Consider the following 20,666-nt stretch of genomic DNA (forward strand, 5'->3'; position numbering starts at 1 on the left):
ACTGATAGGGCCCAGCCTGAACACCACACAGCACTAGTCACTGCTAGACAGGACCAAGCCACAGTCAACCAGTCAGTCATTCAGTACAATGAGCACCTCAAACTTAATGAGATACCCCTCTGCCTCCTGGCTGGGGCACAGCTCAGAATGACCTCCCCAAAAGAAGGAAAAAGATACTGTACAAAGGCTGACTCCATGCCCCTGGGTTAAATGACTGGGTGTACGGCAGCATTGCCCGGGATGATGAAGGCAGAGCCCTGTTTGTTGCGTGCTGGACACGCCCTCCACAGCCTAACTAGAACGGAGGACCACTGCCCAGTGCTGAAGCTGCTGGCTCCCATCCTTTCTTGCTGACCCCTGACTGCCAAGACCTTGGGAAGCCTAACTGGAGGAGAGGTCTTAGAGAACCATGAGCTGTGCACACCCACGGGCTCTTCGATTCTTCCCTCCACCGGGTGTGAATGCCTGTCTGCTGCTGCAGCTCGCTGTAACAGGAAGTGTCTGTCACCCTTGAGAAAACACCACCCTACGACAGCTTCGTTTTGCCCCACCTAATTTTATATCTTATCAGATGAAAAACATTTAATTATTTTCAACCCACTCTCCCGAGGTCCTCTGTAAGGCAGCGCTGGCTACCTTGGGGTTGGTTCGCTGCTGCAGTCTCCTCTCTTCCCGCTCTCTCTGGAGCCTCTCGAACTCTTCTCTGATCTCAGCTGGGGTTCTCTTTCTTTCCACCACCTGTGAACAGAATAGAGGGAGACAGCTGAGGGCCCAGGACACCACCTAGAGAGCTGGACTCTGGTTTGACATACACATGAGAGCCGGGGGGTGGGGGTGGAGGGGAAGGGGCAGCTGAGTCACCCCTCGGCTCGAAAAGATACTGAAGGAGCTACAAAGAGCTTCCTACCAGCCCAGTGAGGAAATCAAAGCTCTGCTGACTTCTGGTACCGCAGAGACTGACATTCTTTATTGTAGCAACCCCTCAGAAGTTGCAGGAACCTTAAGAAGATAATTCTACAGTTCAAATTTCCTATCAAGAAATCAACTGTCAGTGAGGCACACTAAGGGATTATAAGACTTGGGATCTCTAGTCATGGGTGGCCAAGAGTCACGGGCACCTCTGTGTATGACAGGAGGCTAAGCATCACACAGCCACGGTTGCTGTGGTGTCAGGTCCAACAATACTCAGGAGACCAAACAACAGACAACATAAAAATCATGGGGACACCATGAGGTCAAGTCTGTGACAACCATGGGGGCTCTAGCAAGGCCTTTCTTAGTGTACTTTGGCAGAAGACCCTGTGGCTGAGGTTTCAGAGGTAGAGCTTCATGAAAAGGGGGCCACTGTGGACACCAGGCACCCCGTGACTTCTGAGGGTCTGGCTTCCAACTGCAGAACCCTGAGCCCCTTTGAGAAACTCAGAGCATGGGAGTGTGGTGGATGGTGAGGTGCTGGGGCTCAGACCTTGGCAGAATGAACTGATTACAGCCTCCAACGAGCTGCAGTGAAAAGAGCTGAGGTGCCGGGCCTTCCACTTGTGTCCATACTTTATACAAGTTCTGCACAGAGCTGGTACAGAATCAGAACCAGATGCCAGGTCGAAACCGTGGGCCCTCCAGAATGGGGAGAACACTTCCTGAGCGCAGATATCGCCCTCTCAGCAGCAATAAGGCTCTGTGACTGGGGCATTCACCTGATACTCTGATACTAAGGGGTAGTCCAGGGTGAGGGCAGACCTGGAGTGGGTGTCTAGAATCTTAGCTTATCCAGCAGGATAAGCTGCCCCAACCTCAGAGTGCATCACACGCAGCCTGTGAACTACAGTTCATCTGGACCAGTCACCAGTTGCCTGTCCTGGGCTAGCCAGGAAGACCGGTCTCATGAAGAGGGGAAGAAGGACATCTGCGGGGCAGGTGGGGGTGGGCAGCTCGCCTCCAAGGAAATGGCCTCAGCCACCATCTGTGGTTGTGGTTGGCGCTGAAAAATCAAGGATCCTAAACCAACTTTTTTTTTTTTTTTAAATCCTGAGACAGGGTGTCTAATAAGGCCCTGGCTGTCCTAGGACTTACTGTATAGACTAGGCTGGCCTTGAACTCGCAGAGATCCCCCTGCCTCTGCCTCCCATAGAGTGCTGGGATCAAAGGTGTGCGCCACCACACCTGGTTCAATGTTAATATTTTTTAAATTAATTCTTTTTCTTAATTTTTAAAATTCTGCTTTATGCGTATTGGTGTTTTGCCTAAATGCATATCTATATCATTTGTGTGCTGGTGCCTGTGGAGGTCAGAACAGGCCATCAGATCCTCCCAAACAGGAGTCACAGACAGTCGTGAGCCACCATGTAAGTGCTGGGATTTGAACTGGGGTCCTCTGAAAGAGCAGCCAGTGTCCAAAATGGCTGAGCCATCTCTCCAGCCCCAGTGTGAACATCTCATGTGGCTATGGACCACCAGTCAAGTCTGCAAGATCAGCATGTCACATTCCTATCGGGCAGACCCAGACTTTCTGGATTTTGTGGGTTTCCCACTAACAAACAACACTGCATTCATTCCTTATACTGTCTTAGTCACCTCTGCTCTGTGATAGTTCTCCTCTCACGACACTGGCTGTGTTACAGCTGTTCATGGAGGTTAACTTTCTCAGACACCTTGATACTGGGGAAAGAGATAATGTACAGGGCAGGGCTGCAAACTGGATGACTCAGGATAAGGATGTGCCTGAGAGCAGCTTGCAGGCTGAGTTATGTGGTCTCCATCCACTCGCCAGCCGCCACAGTACAGAGACTGTCCAATCGTTCGCAGGTCACAGTCTAACTTTCTTAATGAAGAAAAGACAAATTCATTTTCAGTGTGGGCACTGGCATCGACACTGCCAGCCAGCTCCAGGCACTAACATGGCTAGGAGCATAAGCTGGGGGTGGTCTATTGGTCTACAAAACAAGTTCCAGGCCTCTCAGAGCTTCCTAAAACCTTAAAAAATAAAAAAGATTCAATTTCATCCCTAACATCCTCCACTAAATGAAGTGACAACATAGCAGAGACCAGGGGCTTTGAGACCTTTGGGTTGAAGGCACTTCATATACTCCACAATGACTGCCATCCTTTACCAACCACCTAACTGTCTACTGTGGCAACAGGCTATGACAACACCCTTCAGTCACCAATAAAAACTATTATCCTGAAAACATTCGGAACATGGTGGAAAGAACACAGTGCACTTCAGAGAGCAAGAGCCCCTGTAAGCGCCCTCACCCACCACAGCCATTCTTCCGAGAGCAAGAGCCCCTGTAAGCGCCCTCACCCACCACAGCCATTCTTCCGAGAGCAAGAGCCCCTGTAAGCACCCTCACCCACCACAGCCATTCTTCCGAGAGCAAGAGCCCATGTAAGCACCCTCACCCACCACAGCCATTCTTTGAAGGGACTGGGCAGAGTTCGGATGTCCCATGTGAATTAGGGGGTTGGCTTCCCATGCATATCTGGCACATGTTAATATCTCAGGATGCTTTTACTTTTTTGGTTTGTTGTTGTTTTTCAAAGATCCTCTATGGAGCCAAGGCTGGTCTGGAACTCCCTCTGCATCCCAGGCTGGTCTCCAATTAATGACTGTCCAAGTTCTGCCTCCCAAGACCTGGGCTTACTCCCGTGAGCCAGGCTTACTGAGAACCTATTTCCTTAGATCGGTTTTCTTAAACATGCATAAAAGTTTATTCACTCACCACCCGTGACTGGCCCCACCCTATTACAACTGCAGCTGAGTCTGGCTTTGCTTCATGCTAGTAGGAGACACTGTGCTTTGATGAGAGGTAATCATGTAATATTTTGCTAGAGGAGTGCTGGGACAATGCCAGAAATCAAAACTCTATTCTGTCACAGGGCTGTGTAGCCAGGGGCTCTGAATGCGGCCCCTCTGGTAACTAACCCAAGCAGTGCACAAAGTCTGAGGAGAGAGTCTGGAAACACAACTGGCTTCAGTTTCCATTTTGGTAAACAGTGCAAAGCAATAATGTACTACTGAGATTTCCAGTAAGCTAGAGGCCCTGGATCGAATGCCTATGGGAGCCAGGCAGACACAGAGCCTGTACTGCAGAGAAGGGCCCATGACAATGTGGAGTGGAGGGAATGTGACAAAATGGGCTCCCCAGAGCTGCCAGCTACCTTTTGAGGGACTCAGGTTGAGTGCTGATCTGCTGCTTCAGAGAGCAACTTTGGACATTCACACAAAACCTCGAGGCTTCAAATCTTACTAGCTACAGTTCACTGTGATGCTCCATGAAAGCATGGCTACAGGCAGAAGGTGGCCCACAAGCCCCCATGGGAACCAGTCAGTTCTGCTTTCTTCCCACTACAGCTCAACCTCAGATGGGCTTCAAGTCTGTGTCGGAAGGGAGAGACACGGCATGAAGTCACATAAGAACTTCAAAGGGAGCTCTATGTGATAACAGGAAACAGATGTCACTAACTTCGGACCAGAGTCCACCTGTAGGTCTTTCTAAAAATCTAAGTAACAACACCTATATATTCTGTAGCAACCTGGGGGCCTTACGATACAATTCGTGGGTTGCCCACACTTCTGCCACCAGGGAGGGGTAGAGCACAGTGTTCTGATGCCTTGGTGCACTACGGTGAGAAGGCCCGTCACGGGAGAAGGACGGCTGTGGAGGTGTGCTTCACAGACTGAGGCATCACTGACCCCTTAGGCTGTTCTTCTTACCTCCCATCCTTCCATCTCCAGTCCTCTCTTCCCATAAATGTCATAGATAGCCCTCGTTTGGGGGTCGCTAAGCACTGCAACAGAAACAAAACAAAACAAAACACCAAACATGTTTACACAGCACAAACTTCCCCTTCAGTCCTGAAAACCCAGCACACAGGTCAGGAGGAAAGTCTTCCTCTGCCTTCCCTACCACAGGGTCAGGCCCAGCCCACGCAGAATTGCAGTCACAATGCATATGAGGTGCATAGCACAGGAGTAGGGCCTGGCGTTGGCAGTTCCATTAGAAAGAGATTTTTTGTTTACAGTTTCGGCAAGGCAAGGCCAACTGCCCCCATCCCCCCCGAGTCTGGGGATGGCAAGAGTGCGCCACCATGCCCTACAAGAGCGGCCCTCCTGAAAGCTACCTGGTGCACCTCTGCCCCATCATGCACTGTGCAGCACCCTGTACCGACAGCTGGTTTGCTTGAGAACACTACCAATCCCAAAGACCTGTTTTCTTGCACTTGTCTTCATATGTAATTTTTATCTAAAACCAGGGTCTCCCGTAGCCAGGCTCATATTCAGTACACAGTAGCATTCCAGTCCTCCTGCTTCCACCTGGCAAGTGCTAGCACTACAGGTGTGCCACAGTCATCCAAAACTGTTTACCAACACGAGCATCATTCACAATACTGCTGGCTATATCACCAAATGAGAACAGATCCCTCAACGAGAGGAAGAATCAAGAGAGTCCGACAGCCACCCTGCTCTACTCAGAGTTTCTGCTACCAATCTCTGCATATTTTCTCCTCTAAGGTTCCCATATATTTTTAGGCCTAATTAAAAAGCGATGTAAACGACTCTATCCATATTCAAATCTAGTGGAGAATACAGAAATGCTGACCACTGGAAAACAGAGCCAAACTTGTTGAGCTAAACTGATTTAATAAGAAAATACCCTTCCAGGACTTTGCTGAACAGAGGGCGGCTGGGTCTGCTATTGCAGCACTTTCTGTCTACTTGTCTAACCTCTAAACTACACGGGCAAGCTCTGTGCATCCTGAAAACAACAGGCGATAAAGGCTTAGCCTTTTACACAACAGGATGCAACAGGCCCTGGTCACCACCTGAGAGTTATGCCGGGGAACACGGCACAGATTACCTGTCTATCGTGCCACCACCCAAATTTTACTAGTCATAAAAATTTAACCTCTTTTTTTCTTCTCAAACAGGGTTTCTCTGTGTAGCCTTGGCTGTCTGGGAATTCAATTCTGTAGACCAGTCTGGTCTTGAACTCTTCCTGCCTGCGCCCTTCGCCGGGATTAAGGGTGTGCGTCACCATCACCTAGTCAAACTTTAAGCTCTTGGTAAATAAAAAGTGTAAGGTGAATTCTGCCTGCGGGGAGGAGTCCTGGGTTGTGGAGGGACATCCGACTTTTGACTGCTGGGTAAAGAGCAGATCACAGAGGGCTAGAACATGTGAACAGATTTTTCCTAATCTGTAAATCTGAGTGACTTAATGTAGTTTAGCTTTTATTTTTTTAAATCACGGTAAAACATTTTACTACTCCAATCATTTTAAAGTGCTCAACCTGGCAGCATGAAGATCACCTGGCATTAGGAAGCCATTACTCTTTCTAGAGCCTTCCACCTTCCGGGAGACAAACATACCCAAGTTTTCTTCTTTATGTGTAAGCCATAACCTAAGCTCCTGAATGACGAGGCTCTGCTTCCCATCGGCCTCCCCACACCAGCTCTTGTTACACCCTCCCCTTTCACTGACTGATATTAAACCAATAAAACGATTTGGCTTCTCGGAAAAAAAAAAAAGGGAATAAAGAAAGTGGCTTTGCAAGTACCAGCCACCCCCCATGTCCCATCAGACACTAGGATTGGACGGAGCTTGGGTATCCTCTGTTCAGAACTGGCCCAGCTCTCCATTTGGACTCTCATTTTCTTCTTACTGGACACATATTGATTTCCGAAGCAAAAAAGCGACTCTTTCAAAGGGCTCTGTCAGGAGAAAGTACCAAACTAAGCACCTCTTTATACACCTCTGAGGGCTCCGTCTCTCTATCTTCTACAAATCAAGTCTCCTAAAAATCGAATGTCTGTGTGCACGACGCCAAGTCCCCCGCTGACCTTCATAAGCCTGGTGAACAAGGTTAAACAGCCGCTCTGCCTGTGATTTGAGTTCCGGGTCCCTGTGCTTGTCCGGATGGTAAAGCATACACAGCCTCCGGTAGGCAGCCTTCAGCTCTTCAGAAGAGGCCTAAAGAAAGAGAAATCCAATTAGAGGACAATCAATGGTACTTAAACACTATCATTATCAGAATCAGTCTTGAAAGGGGACCTGTCAGCCACATTCCACTGTGTCTGCCCTCTGCACAGGACATAATCAAGTTATGCTTTATTTCCCCACTAAGGCTTCGTTTCCACAGTTAATAAAGTGATCAATTCTGTACATCAATAGCAACTGTGTCTGCTGTGGACACTGCTCTCAGAGGGAACGAGAGCGGCCGTCTCCACCCTAGCTTACCACGTTCCCCAAACCCAAGTCAGTAGGTTGCAGACAGGACACAGGAGGGAGGAGTAGGTGCCACCGGCACATGATGCCCACTGAATCCATATCTGACAAAGAGGGCTTGATACATTCTAGTTCTCGAAAGCCAAAAACAAGGAAATAAAAACAACACACTCCCAACTCAGCCTCTGTGAACGTGGAAAATGCCCTTAGCCTGGAGCAAGTGGAGGTTATACAGGTTCCACAGGGGGTTATACAGAAGGTCCTTCCTGACGACCTGTGGGGACACAGGCACGGAAGGCAGAAACGAGGCCAGCATAACCATGTTCTCCTTGACTATGCAGCTACCGAGAGACCCTCTAGAGTCTTTCTGCGGCCGTGGGAACTGTCTGCCTAGGCAGCCTGTCTCTGGAAAGGCATCCTAGACCACTGCTGTCCAGTCTCCCATGGGTGAGGCTGAAGGAGCACCTCCCCCCATCTTGACAAGGAAAGCGTTTTGTGGAGTCACTGACAAATATGCAAGAGGGACCCAAACGATCAGCCATCTAGGTGGAAATGGGCCACCAAGGATGCCGGTCCCCTAGGATCAGGTACTGAGGTGTAGGTCTGCAAGAAGAGGGCTCAGGGACACAGTGAGCTTAGGGACAGAGCTATGACATTTCTCTGTGAGGTATCAAGAACCTTCCATTCCAGGACTAAGTTGATCTGTGCTTTAGTAATAATCTCTGGCATGACTCTTACACATTTCCCACTAGCCCCATCAGGCAGGTGCTGAAATCCAGACCCTGAGGCACTCCCAGAGGAAGACAAAGTGCCGGGAAGGAAGGCAGTGGACACAGGGCTTGCTGGCTGACCTTCCAAAAGCCCAACGTGGCTGTCACTTAGAAAAGCGGCAGTGAGGCTGAACCTGTAGTTTGTCCTTAGGCAAGCAACAGAGCCTAGCCGCACACTGCCACTGTCAACTAGGAGTTGCCAGAAGGCCCCCATTAGCTGTTCCATCAGAAGAGGATTAAAGATCAAGCCTCAACAGCCCATACCTCTGAGAACTAGGTAGAAGCTGTCCTTTTGTCGCTAATCTCTTCCTCCACCTTCTCTTTGGGGCAGCCTTGGGAATGAATGGCTTTCAGCTGACTGGCTCTCCTCTCTCCCCATCTGGTTATCCTGGATGTGGGTGGCTCTATGCTGCTCTTCACTGCAGTGGCTGAGAAGGCAGGCTTAGCAGTCTAATGGCCCGTGTCTAGACCTGGGCTATGCCACTTCCAAGCTCTGTGATGCTGGGCAAGAGCTTTCTGATCATTGGCATTTCCTTTCAAGGACAGTGTGACAATGCACCGAAACAGCCCAACACACATGGCAGAAACCTTGTTTCCTCCCTGTAGAACCTGGAGCCAAGTCGGACCCTTAGCTATGGTGAGGCACACAACAGCTCACTCACACAAGCCTGGCAGTGCGTACCACCAGACAGCAATCCAGCTCCGGATCCCCCTGTCAGCACTGGGTGCTCAGAGGGGCACTGCCCTGGTGTGAGTAACAGGACCTGTACCACACCCATCGACTATGCTTAGGCCTCAACAGTCCCACTGCTGATCCTTCCCTTGCTTCTTCCTGCCTCGGACTCTTTCCCTGCTCACACTAACCATGCAGCACATTCCTTGCTGCCTGACAAACCCTGACGTTTGAATCACAACAGGAGGCAACAGAGAATAGAACACACATCCTCCTGGATTGTTAGCACTGCTGTGACTTTCCTAAGCAGCAATTATACACTAATTTCTGTATTTTTTCTTAAAGACTATGTGTTTGTGTACACATATGTTCATGCATGTATGTATGTGAGGGTGTCCATGGAGGCCAGAAGAGAACATCAGATGCTCTGGAGCTGGAGTTACAGGTGGCCGTGAGCCACCTGACATGGGTGCTGGGTGAAATTCTGGCTCCTTGGAAGAGGAGCAAGTACTAACCACCGAGCTATCATTCCAGGCTGTGTATTTATTTGAAAAAAATTACTGTGTATGTTTCTAGGTACGGTGTACATGAGCATGACGGTGCCACAGTACACATGTAGAGGTCAGGGGGGAATTCTGTGGAGTCTGTTCTCTCTTTCCACCTTTATGTGAGTTTAGGGAGCAAGCTCAGGTTGTCAGGCTCAGGCAGCACGTGCCCTTGCCTGCTGATCCACCTTGCCAGTCTCCTGTGTGGCTGGCCTCCATGCATGCTGGCCTCCATGCTCCTTTAGCTCCCTCAGTGCTGGGATCACAGGTATGAGACACGGTGCCTGGCCTTCTTCCTGCAAACTTTGTTCTTTCTTGTGCCTTATAAAAGTTACCAGGATAGGATTAAATGGATCTGACTAATTCTAGGTTAGAAAGGTACTTCCTGGTTATTAAAATTTAACCAACTGTCTGGGGAGCAGGAATATAGTCTGCAACGCCACCTTTAATCATATTAACAAACGGCTTACAGTGCTATTGATTAAGTAATGGAAATGAGAAGTTTCATTTTTAATAAATATCACATTCAATAAAGGTTAGATTGGGCCTTTCATCACAACTGAATAGCTAAGGTCACTGGTTCGATATTTCATAAATGATAACCTTTTCCACTACCATTCAGCTCCTGATACCATTTCAGAAGGTAATGAGACGTCATTAGGAAGGGCGCTTAAACTACGTTTATCTCTAAACTTCCACAGTAAACCCCAGAGATGTCCCGAGTTGAAGTCTGAGAGTCCGACTGCCCTAGTCATTTGAAGAGAACAAGTTCGGCCACCATGAAGTCTCAACAGGCGTCTCAACAAGCTTTCTATTCTTCGTGTTTGTGCACACACGCACGCACACCTGTTCTCCCAAGCAAGCTAGAGCAACCCTTTGTTCTTTATAGTCCCAAACCTCAAGTATTTTACTACAGTAGCAGGAAACTAACACAAAAACTAAGTAATAAACAAAGGAAAAGATGAAATCACAAACAAAGACGGAACAGGCTCAAGAATATGGGAGTTGGAAATATGGCCTCTTACCGGAGTCCAGCAAGGCATGACAGATCATGCTAGTAGTTCCAGCACTCAGGAGACAGAGACAGGAGGCCAGCGTGACTTCTGGGCCAGCCTGGGCTATAAAGACACCTGTTTCAAAAGACCAAACTGTCTCTCAAACTAGTGAACAAAAATCACCCAAAAAAGAAGAGCCCTGACACCGTAGGTTAACTCTTTGAAACATTTTCTTCTCACCATTTTCTAAAAACTGAAGAGGAAATAACTCTCTTAAACATTCTGCAAGGGGCTAGAGAGATGGCTCAGTGGTTAAGAGCACTGTCTGCTCTTCCAAAGGTCATGAGTTCAATTCCCAGCAACCACATGGTGGCTCACAACCATCTATAATGTGAACTGATTCCCTCTTCTGGCAGATGTAAATTCAGATAAAATACTCATATACATAAACAAGGCTGGTACTCACCATGCCAAAACCTACAAAGAAAGCCCATGTCCTGGGTGGGCTGTAGCCCACTCACCGACATCAAGCACAGACACCAAACAGAAGAGGACCAGAGGCAAGAGGTGGCTCCGTGGTGAAGACACTGCTGTATAAACTGGGAGGTCTGATGTCTGGAGCCCACGAACTGGCGAAGAGAACCAGCTCTGACCTGCTAGTGTACCTGTGAGAGGGGCACACCCACCCGCACCCCACCACAAGGCCACCCCCAACACTCACCTCCACTCCAAATGACCCAGACACAACCCACACACCCCAAATGTACCACAACAGGCTCCCCATCTCTAAATATGAACAAGGCACGGAAGTCTTCTGACCAACAAGGAACTGGAAGTGCTAGCCAGAGCAACTATGCAAGCTGAAGAAAGAGACAGTCAGAAAAGATAAGCTGTCTTTGAGATGGCATGCCCTACACACAGCACAGCCCCAAATTATACAGACACATGTCCTGTTACGACTAGAACACAATTCAGTACAGTAATGGAATACACAAAGCTACTTGCATTTTCAGAGCCATACTAAGAATAACCTGGAAAAGGAAATAAACGGAAAGATAGCCCACAGTAAGGGAGTAGCGGAGAACAACTGTTGGCACATCGACCACAGAGGCAGACACACACTCAACAACAGGCAGAGACAGGGTCGGTCACTCTATATAGTGACCTCAAGTTGGCCTCAAACCTCAAAGGTTTCTCCCCACCTTTAATTTCACTACAGAGACACAGAGCACATCTACCATCAGAGAACCACTTCCTGGATTTGTTCTCTCCTTCCACCATGTGGGTCCTGTAGGTGAGGAGGTTCAAGCTCAGCTTATCAACAGGAGCCTTTTCACTGGGCAGTATCAGCAGCCCTAGGTTTTCCATCTTTATCGCTTGGTATTTTTTCCTTTGAGACACTTGAACACCTGAGGCTGGAAGTGACATATGACAGCTGAAAAATAATGACATGGTCTCCATGCAGCAAACAGGCACCAGGAACTGTAGTCCTACCGTGTCCCGGGCGAACAAAAAGTCAATAATATTTGGTGCAAGGTATACAATGGCCACACTATGCTCCTTTTGTTTTTGTTTTTTGACACAGGGTTTCTCTGTGTATCACAGCTCCTGGAACTCATTTTGTAGACCAGGCTGGTCAAGAAATCAGAGATCCATCTGCCTCTGCCTCCCAAGTGCTGGGGTCAAAGGAGTGAACCACCATTGCCTGGCCATATTTACGCTCTTGATTCAGTCCGTGAAGACTGAACAGAGGCACGCTCAGCACAGCCAGTTGCACGTCAACCACACTGCTTTAGTGAGAACAATGCTGCTAGGCTTTCTCTCTGAAGCCTGTGTCCCTACTGAATAGGCAAAGTCTCCCTAATTACCACAACTGAAGACATACCACTGCCTCTATGTTCCACGATACTCAGATGGAAACAACAAAACACCAAACCCTGCATCAGCTAGTACAGGCCTGTATTTTGGAAAGTGAACCTAATGGGAAGAAGCCAATTTGGGGGCTAATGAACGCCAACCCTGTCTAGGCTGGATAGGAGCCATTACATGAAGAAAGGGGCCATGTCTCAACTGTCACCAGCAGATGCTGACTATAGAGTGTAAATGTGCGCTCCTCAGGGCTGGGAAGAACCCTGTAGCTGGACACGGCACACTTTGTCCCCACTTCTGTAAAGCATACTCCTCTACAACCTGACCCTCAAGAGTAAGACCTCTCCTCACACACGGCCCACCACATGCTGAGACCATTTGCCTGCTCAACACAGCTTCTCCCTCCCTCCCTCCCTCCCTCCCTCCCTCCCTCCCTCCCTCCCTCCCTCCCTCCCTCCCTCCCTTCCTTCCTTCCACTGTGCAGCTAGCCCTGGATAACCTAGGGCTCAGAGACTTGCCTCCTTCTGCCTCAGTGAGATTCTACAATCCTGGCTGGTTCTTGGGGGGAGGGACTTCTCCAGTAATACCCAAACCAGGCAGAGGGAAGGAGCCTGTCAAGTAGGGAAAGATGGACGGATAGCATGGGACGAGCCTCTCAGCACTGCACTGTGGCTGAGCACAGCTGACAAAAGAAACAGTGTGCAAAAAGCCCCCACCCATGGGAAACTTGTTTTCTTTTACAGACATCATTACTGGTGCTGGTGCAAAAGATGACAAACAGGCAACCTTTCCCTCCGCAATAAAGAACCCGAGAGGGAGACAATCAATATCTGCCAGATGGAAAAGGCCAAGTCCAGCAGGAAGAGTGATGGCTCCTCTTCCAGGTGCTCTCCGCAGGCCTGCACACATGCCCAGCCTCACTGCTCTGGGGCCAGTGCATCACTGTGTATGAATCTGCTCTTTTCCTCCCGAATCTGACTTAAGACAATGTTTGCAAGTGAAAGCACAGACTTTCCAAAACAAAGATGAAGAAATTCCTTCTGGTAGCCAGTTCCTCAAGCGTCTACAAGGCTGAAATAGCAATTAGAGCCTCAATACAGGGGCACAGGGGACCCTCGGGATGGCGCAGTAGACACAGCACTTGCTGCACAAGTGTGAAGACCAGAGTTCAGATCCTCGGTACTGTGTAACCTGCAGGTGGGTGTGGAAGCCTGCTTGAAACCCAGTACTCAGGAGATAGACAGGACCCCCTCCGCAAGAGAGCTACCTAAACACCTGAGCCAGCAAGCTCTCGGTTCAACAACCAACATTAAACCCTGGTAACAACACACTCACAAGAACACAAATACACATGCAAAACAAAACACGTTCCCAAGGGTGGAATTCCAAGGGTGTTCCTCAAAATAAAACGTCCCCACACAGGAAAGCAGGTACTTCACACTACTGCTAGCAGGGCAAACGATGTCAGCTAGGCTCTGGCTACCACCAATGACCCACAGGATGGTCCCTGCCCTCAGGAGACAACAGATGAGATATGGTTTCATTCTTAACAGCCATGAGAAGGGCCGCAGAGATGGTTCAACAGTTAAAAGATCTTTCTGCTGCTCTTGCAGAGGACCCAGGGGCAGGTAGGCAGACAGACAGATAAGACCCACGCACACATGGACTTAACCTGGCAGCAGCACAGAAGTGCTGCACTAGTGGCGCAGGAGTCAGGGTGCTCAGAAGGCAAGTAAAGAGATCTAAATGGGACACGAGGCGACTCTACCTGCATCAGGTCCTTGGCAGAGGCTGAGGCATACCACCAGAAAAAAAGACCCAAGGAAGCAAGCTGCTTCGATATGCAGCTTGATTGACTGCTGAGCACACAGGTAAGAGGCAGGGAGAAGCGGACATCTGTCCCTCTGCTCATTCCTTCAGCAAACATTTGTCAAGAACAGTCCTGCACTGTTCAACAACAGGGATGTCCTGCAGAAACACACTGTGGCAATCACATCAGTGTCACCTGAACACCAGTGTGTACTCTGACAAGCTAAGAGCTAGGACGTCTTGTGCATGGTTTCCTATTGCTGTGCTGGGCACACAGTGGTGACAGACACCCAACTCAGGACTTCCTTGCAGTGGAAGAGGTAAAATGTCACCAAAAAGCAGAAAAGAAACATGAAGCATTTGGTTTATAAAAGGCTTTAAAAATGGAGCAGGGAGCTAGGCTTGGTAGCAAATGCCTTACTCGGAAAATAAAAGGAAATTATAAACCAGACACACACTTATAATCCCAGCCATTGAGAGATGGAGGCAAGAGGATCGGGGGTTCAAAGTCCTCCTCTAACACTTAGTTTGTAAGCCAGCCCGGATAGGTGGGATGAACTCTCAAAAGAAAGGAAGGGAAGAGGGGTACAAAAACAACGTGCTCAGATGGCAGGTATGGCTCAATGGCAGAGCCTGTGCTTAGACTGGGTTCTGTCTGTTAATATTAACCTGAAAGAGCTTGTGGAGACAGACAAAAGCCAAAGTCAGAGAGACCTGAGGAAACAGCAAGAGGACTCAGAGTTAAGCTTGTGGGGTAGCCGGTTAGCTAGAAGCCGAGGAGCTCTGCTCAGTTGACCTCCTCCAGACAGACCGAGACTGAAGGTGTGCAATCACAGCTCAACACACACATCACAATGCTCCTGGGAGGGGCGCCATGTGTGGTCATGGAGCAACTGGAAGACAGTTCAGGCCTGGCCTTAGGTTAAATAGCTAGTATCACAAAAAAGTAAATAAATACACCACCAAATGATTTGTCTCAGTTGGTTCTGGATTCCCAACCAGAGAGCTAGCTAGAGATTAATAATGTGGGTGGCCTGGCTCCAATCAAATCCCGTTCAAGAAATGTAAGGACATACAAAGAGGGACCTGCCAGGGACTCGGCCATGTTTGAGCAGTGAGTTACAGCACACAGTCTCTTCTGTTTTTGACAAAGTCTTACTGTACAGACATGGCTGGCCTCACGCTCAAAGCCACTCTTGCAATCTGGCCAAGTGCTGGAATCACAGGTGTACATCACTACATCAGTCAGCTCTCCAAACAGCCCGGCTGACCTTGATTCCCAAGCCTCCAGCCTCCAACCCCACCCCCGTAACACCACATCCAACTCTTTATTTTTATTCCCTCCAAATAGAAGGCAGGCAGACTGGCTTGTATAGAAAACTGTACGCTCCTCTGTATAGAAAGTGTCAGACAGGCACCACACCCCTCATGCAGACAGTAAAACTGCCTGACTTTAAGGATGAAGAAACAGGCTAGTCACCAACCCCTCATCTCCAGTCGAGGCCAGAGACTGTCTTCATGAAAGCATGAAAGCTGGCATGCACGCATGAACGCACACCCTTTGGGACTCCTCCACAACTGGTGTCCACTTCAAGTCACCACCAAATGCTCAGAGGAACTCAAATGTTCAAGGTGCTGGGCTGCAGCATCAGACACCCTTTTCTGTGTCTGAGCTTCATCACCAAGGTCGAGGATCAAGTGGACATACATGTCACATGACTTTGAAAGTCAACTTTCGCCAGTCATTTCTAGATTTTTGGATCAGGAAACATAAGAGCTAGGGTGAGAAACAGCCAAACTATGAAGGAGAAACCAGGGCTAAATAGGACTTTGATCATACTTAACAGAGAGCTAAAGAAAATGCACAAAACTCCGAGATACAGCACCCTCAAGATGGCGACAAAAACTTGACCAGGTAATCAGCAGTGACAAAATTCTAAATTTTATATATATATATAAAAGAACATTCTCTGGGCCCAGCAAAAGTCCCAGCTACTTCAGCTGAGGCAGAAGGGTCAGAAGTTCAAGTGCTGGGCAACCTGCTAAGACCCTACCAAAAAGCTAAAATGGGAACAGGGTTGGGATAGTTCAGTGGTAGATACACACTGGGTTCAATGCCCAGAATTGGAAAATTTTGTTGTATTAAAGGCAGGACACGTATGACCTTTAAAGTTCATGGGGACAGTCTGTCCTCTAGCACAGACTTCTGCTCAGAGCAAATGGACCAAGGGCAGAAATTGCCTTCAGAGTGTGCTCATTCTGGGGATGGAAACCTCTCTCCACCATGATACATGTTGGGTTGGGTTTTATTACTCTTCCTGGTTACGTCTGCATATTTATCTAGTGTCCTAGAGACATCACAGTCGATGAACAGGGTGTGGTCTTTTGAAACATACTCCAGATTTCCAGTGGAAGGAACTTCCGCTCCTACCTTCCCTTAGGAGCTTGATCTCCTCTGAGCATCTGCTTCATCCTGCCCATTCAGGCACACTCCTAATGGTCCATCTCTTTTAGCTTGGCAGTTTCCTTTGGGAGAATTCTCTGGCTTCTCCACACCAAGGAGGCACATGGTGCACTCCTGACATGCAGAGTAGTCCCCACAGCTCAGGAGCCTCAAGACGGCTAATCCTCTCAGGGTGCAGTCAAGGTGTGTCCTTACAGCAGCCATGAAGAACCACATTCCCAGTGGCTGCCTTTCCCTTTCAGAGATGTGTGCCTGCTCCTCTTTAAAACATATACAACTGATCAATTTGTTAATTGTTTTAAATCCTTATTTGAACAAGGTATAAATAAGTAAAATCAAAACAGACACTTAATAATAAAAGCAAATGCCCAGCTTCACAGCTAAGCAAAGCAGGCTGCTCACAGCCCTATATTTTCTTCTCTATTGTTTTATTACCAAATTTACAATAAACACAAAAGCTTTCATTTGAAACCTCTCTGAGAGAAAAGGAAAGTATTTGGCTGGGTAATGCAAAACCAGAGCATAAAAATTTCAAGAAGCTATTACTGAAATGTCCACAGCAGGAAGGTATTAACTGGCTTATGGCTCATTAACGAAGTAAATTTAACTTTGTATTGTTGGCTAATTATACTGAGATGACACTGAACCTGACTAAGCATCCTCCATGGCTCTCCACTCCCCAGCAGCCTCTCTCAAATCCACCTCCTGGTCACCTCTGCTACCCCAGGCTCCTCCCCTCCCCTCATCTTGCCTATCTCTTCAGAGCATCTTTGGGTCCCTCTCCATTTGTATCTCAGACGCTGATGTCTAGTTTCACCAATGTCTAGTTTACCCTGTGGTACCATTGTGCTCAGGCTCAGCTTCCAGCAGAGGCCCCAGCCCAAGTCAGCTCTACAGGAAGCACCCACCTGACGACAGCAAAGCCTTTTAGAGGGAAGAAGCTCAGCACCTTGAACAGGAAAAAGTAGAGACAACCTTGGGCACACATAACCTAATGCTTAGCATGCTTTCCCGCATAACCGCTCTTTCTGAGGCAGTGGGAACGGAGCCCAGGTCCTTGTGCACTCTTCCATTGGGTTGTCCCCAACACTGATTTCCAGCAGGACAATGGATGAGCAACTCAGTGCAAGGCACACAAAGGCTATCCATATTCACACTTTTATGGTTTTGGTCTTTTGAAGCAGGGTCTCATGTGGCCAGGGTATCCTCAAACTCAATACAGAGTCAATGTGGACCTTGAACTCCTGCTCTCCTTGTCTTTACTTTTCAAATACTGGGACCACAGTATGTTTCAGCATGCTGTGTGCATGTCTTCCCAGTAAGCAGATAGGTATCTATGTCGGGCACTTTACATCATTCTACTCAAGTGCACCTTGCACATTACCCTAGCTCACAGTAAGTGCTTAACGCATTATGTGTTAGCTACTTAAGTAAGACAGGTCTCACTCTGTAGCCTGTACATGGAGGACAGGCTGGCCCGTTTCTGCCCAGCCTGTTAGCTATACTTCTGTGACAAAGAAAACAAGAGCAGTATGTAAGACAGCTTGATAGGTAATGAAGCTTGCTGCTAAACCTGATGACCTGAGCTCCCACATGATGAAAGGACAGAACTGACCCCATATATTGCCCTCAGATGCCACCATGTGCTCCATGATGCACACGGGCATATACAATAACCAATCCATGTATTTAAAAAACAGAATGGGCAGAACTCCCCCCAGAAACAGTAGGAACACAGGGCAGCATGCTGACAGCCACAATCCGGGGGTCCTCAGCCTCATGGTGCTGAGTCTCCACTGCTGAGCACTGGCAGGCTCACAGCAGGCAGAATGGGGCTGCAATTCCTGATCCTGAGCCTCCCGGCTTACAGGCTGACAGAAAGAATGCAGCTGTCTGGATAATTCTGGTTGTGAACAGCCAGGCCTGACACTACATGCCCAATGCAAGCATTTACTCACAATCACTACCACGAATGTCACACTTTAAACATAACGTACACGGGGAAATCAAAAGGATCAACCCTAGACTTCTTACTTACCTCAAAGGTTGAGATCCAACTCCTGCAAGCTGTCCCCTGACCTTCACACAAACATCAAAGCACCACACAGACACAATTAGAAACATCACAAAAACAAACAAGCAGCACCGAACCCAAAACCCTCCCAACAGCCTTGAAAAAGAGGTTGGCTGATCAAAACTCCATTGATTACGACTAGTGAGTTTTTTGGACAGGGTTTTGTTATGTAGACCTAGTTGATCTTGAACTCATGGTAAGCTTACTGCTTCAGTATGCATGGCTTACTGCATGGCTAAAATGAAATTCTTTAAAGTGTAACATAACAGTGATAAAGGCTATATTATTTGGGAATAAACTAGGTTTAAATTACATCAGTTGGGGACTAGGAGGGATGGCACAGCAGTTAGGAGCACTGGCAGCTCTTTCAGAGAACCTAGGTTAAATTCCCAGCACCCACATGGCGGCTCACAACTGTCTGTAACTCCAGTTTGAGGGAATCTGACACCCTCACATAGACATGCATGCAAGCAAAAATAAATAAAATATTTTACAAAATAAATTACATCGGTTAAGAATTCTATATAACAGGGTCACAGAAATAACTCAGTGGTTAAGCATGCCTGCTGTTCTCGGAGAGGACCAAGGTTCAGTTCCCAATACCTCTTGGTAGCCTCCAACTACCTGTAGGAATGCATGTGGTCCACATATATACATTAATGCATAAAACTCAAACAAACCTAAAAGAAAAGGTCTACAAAAAGCTTAAAAATCAATAAATTTAACACTAATTTGCCAAAGAATTCTTTCTCCAAATAGTTTGGAAAAAACCCACTTAAAAAACAAACAAATCAGGTCCCGCCTCTGAGAAAAAGGTATCGGACGGGTCTGATGCTCTTTGGGTGGATGACACCTAAACGAACAATCATCTGACCCTGGGGAAAGCCAGCCCAGAAATCAAATGAGTTTGACTTTGGTCCTGACCATGCACCCAACACCACTAAACCACAAAGCCAACCTGCTCTTGGTGAGCTCATTAACTAATGGTAAATCACCCAGAAGACGGGGTGCCACTCTATCAATGAAAGCTCTAAGGCAGCAGAGAAAGGGGCCTCACCAGGGGCCATGAGTTTTGTTTGCAGCAGGATTTGGTGGTTCTGGCAAGCGAGTGACCTCCTGGAACAGCAATTCAGAGAGATGTTGTACAGTTTAAAACCCCAGAAGCGAGATCCCTAGGAGATTTCTGACATCTCCTTATGACTTTAGTTGTTTAATTCTCTTATGCACCTAATTTTTCACCTTTTTGAGACAAGGTCTCATGTAGCCCACACTGGCCTCAGACTTCCTGTGTAGCTGAGGATGACCCTGAATGTCTAACCCTCCTGCTGCTACTTCCCAGGTGCCACCATGCTGTTTATGCAGTAGATGCAGGACCTTATACAGACATGGTTTCCTGCATGTTAGACAACCTCTCTACCCAGAGTGACAGCCCAGCTCAGTGCTTATAACCTGTAAACCAAATGTTCTGGGTCTGGAGAGCTGCTTTCATTTGTGATGTCTGGGGAAAAGACTGAACTTGGTGGACTGCTGAGCCCTTTGAGGGTGCTGCTGAGTGCTGGTGGGAAGTGTGGCTTTCTACAGCACACTTAACTAGGGTCAGAACTGGAAGCAAACACAGCAGCTGCTCAGCCATGCTTCTAACACACACATGCTTGCACTTGAGAGTGCAAGAATTAAAATTCTTCTGTTTTGTTTTCCAGCTAAAGCACATTGTTTCAACTTCAGATCTGAAACAACAAAGCAAACAAAAACCTCCAGTGAACACCAATGTTGTCATCCTCAGCTTCCCTTCAGTAGATGCCGGGGCCACACAGTCAGCACGCAGACATGGTGACACTCAACACTGAATGTGTTGACAAAAACAGCACTCGACAGAGGCTTGTCTGGAAAGATCCATCTTGTTAGGAATGTAGGGAGTGCCTGCACTCACTGGCAGAAGGAAAGCTTTCTTTACAAGGAGTATTTCTTTGGCTCCTATCCCAGTGCAAAAGCAATAAAAGGCCTAAAATCCCAGCAGGTTCAAATGTCCTTCTGAATACCTACAGCAACAGCATGCATTCAGTAGCTCTGACAAACAGGTAAATGGTTGCCAACTGTGAACACCTCAGACTAGTTAATAGTGTGAGGGATTTAAAACAAAGTGATCCCAGAAAGGTTGGCCCCTTTTACCACTTTGCTTCCTCAGGAACCAGGAAATGTCTGGGCATAGTGACTCTAGCCTTTACTCCTAGCACATGGAAGGTG

General features: G+C 48.0%; 1 protein-coding gene across 2 annotated transcripts in view; it reads right to left on the reverse strand.

Moving 5' to 3' along the window:
* The window catches only part of Dnajc11 (DnaJ heat shock protein family (Hsp40) member C11), a 48,087-nt gene that overhangs the window by 25,722 nt on the left and 1,699 nt on the right, over positions 1–20,666 (reverse strand). Inside the window, exons 2-4 of one of the 2 annotated variants that reach the window (XM_021644252.2) lie at positions 6,839–6,968; positions 4,715–4,788; positions 637–738 (exon numbers count right to left, since the gene is read on the reverse strand). In XM_021644252.2, coding sequence (XP_021499927.1) covers positions 637–738; positions 4,715–4,788; positions 6,839–6,968 — 306 coding nt within the window. Of the gene's footprint in view, positions 1–636; positions 739–4,714; positions 4,789–6,838; positions 6,971–20,666 lie in introns of those variants that run through there. The other variant, XM_060378996.1, reaches the window with a different exon arrangement.

This window comes from Meriones unguiculatus, chromosome 3, assembly GCF_030254825.1.
Source record: "Meriones unguiculatus strain TT.TT164.6M chromosome 3, Bangor_MerUng_6.1, whole genome shotgun sequence".
Taxonomy (NCBI): Eukaryota; Metazoa; Chordata; class Mammalia; order Rodentia; family Muridae; genus Meriones; species Meriones unguiculatus.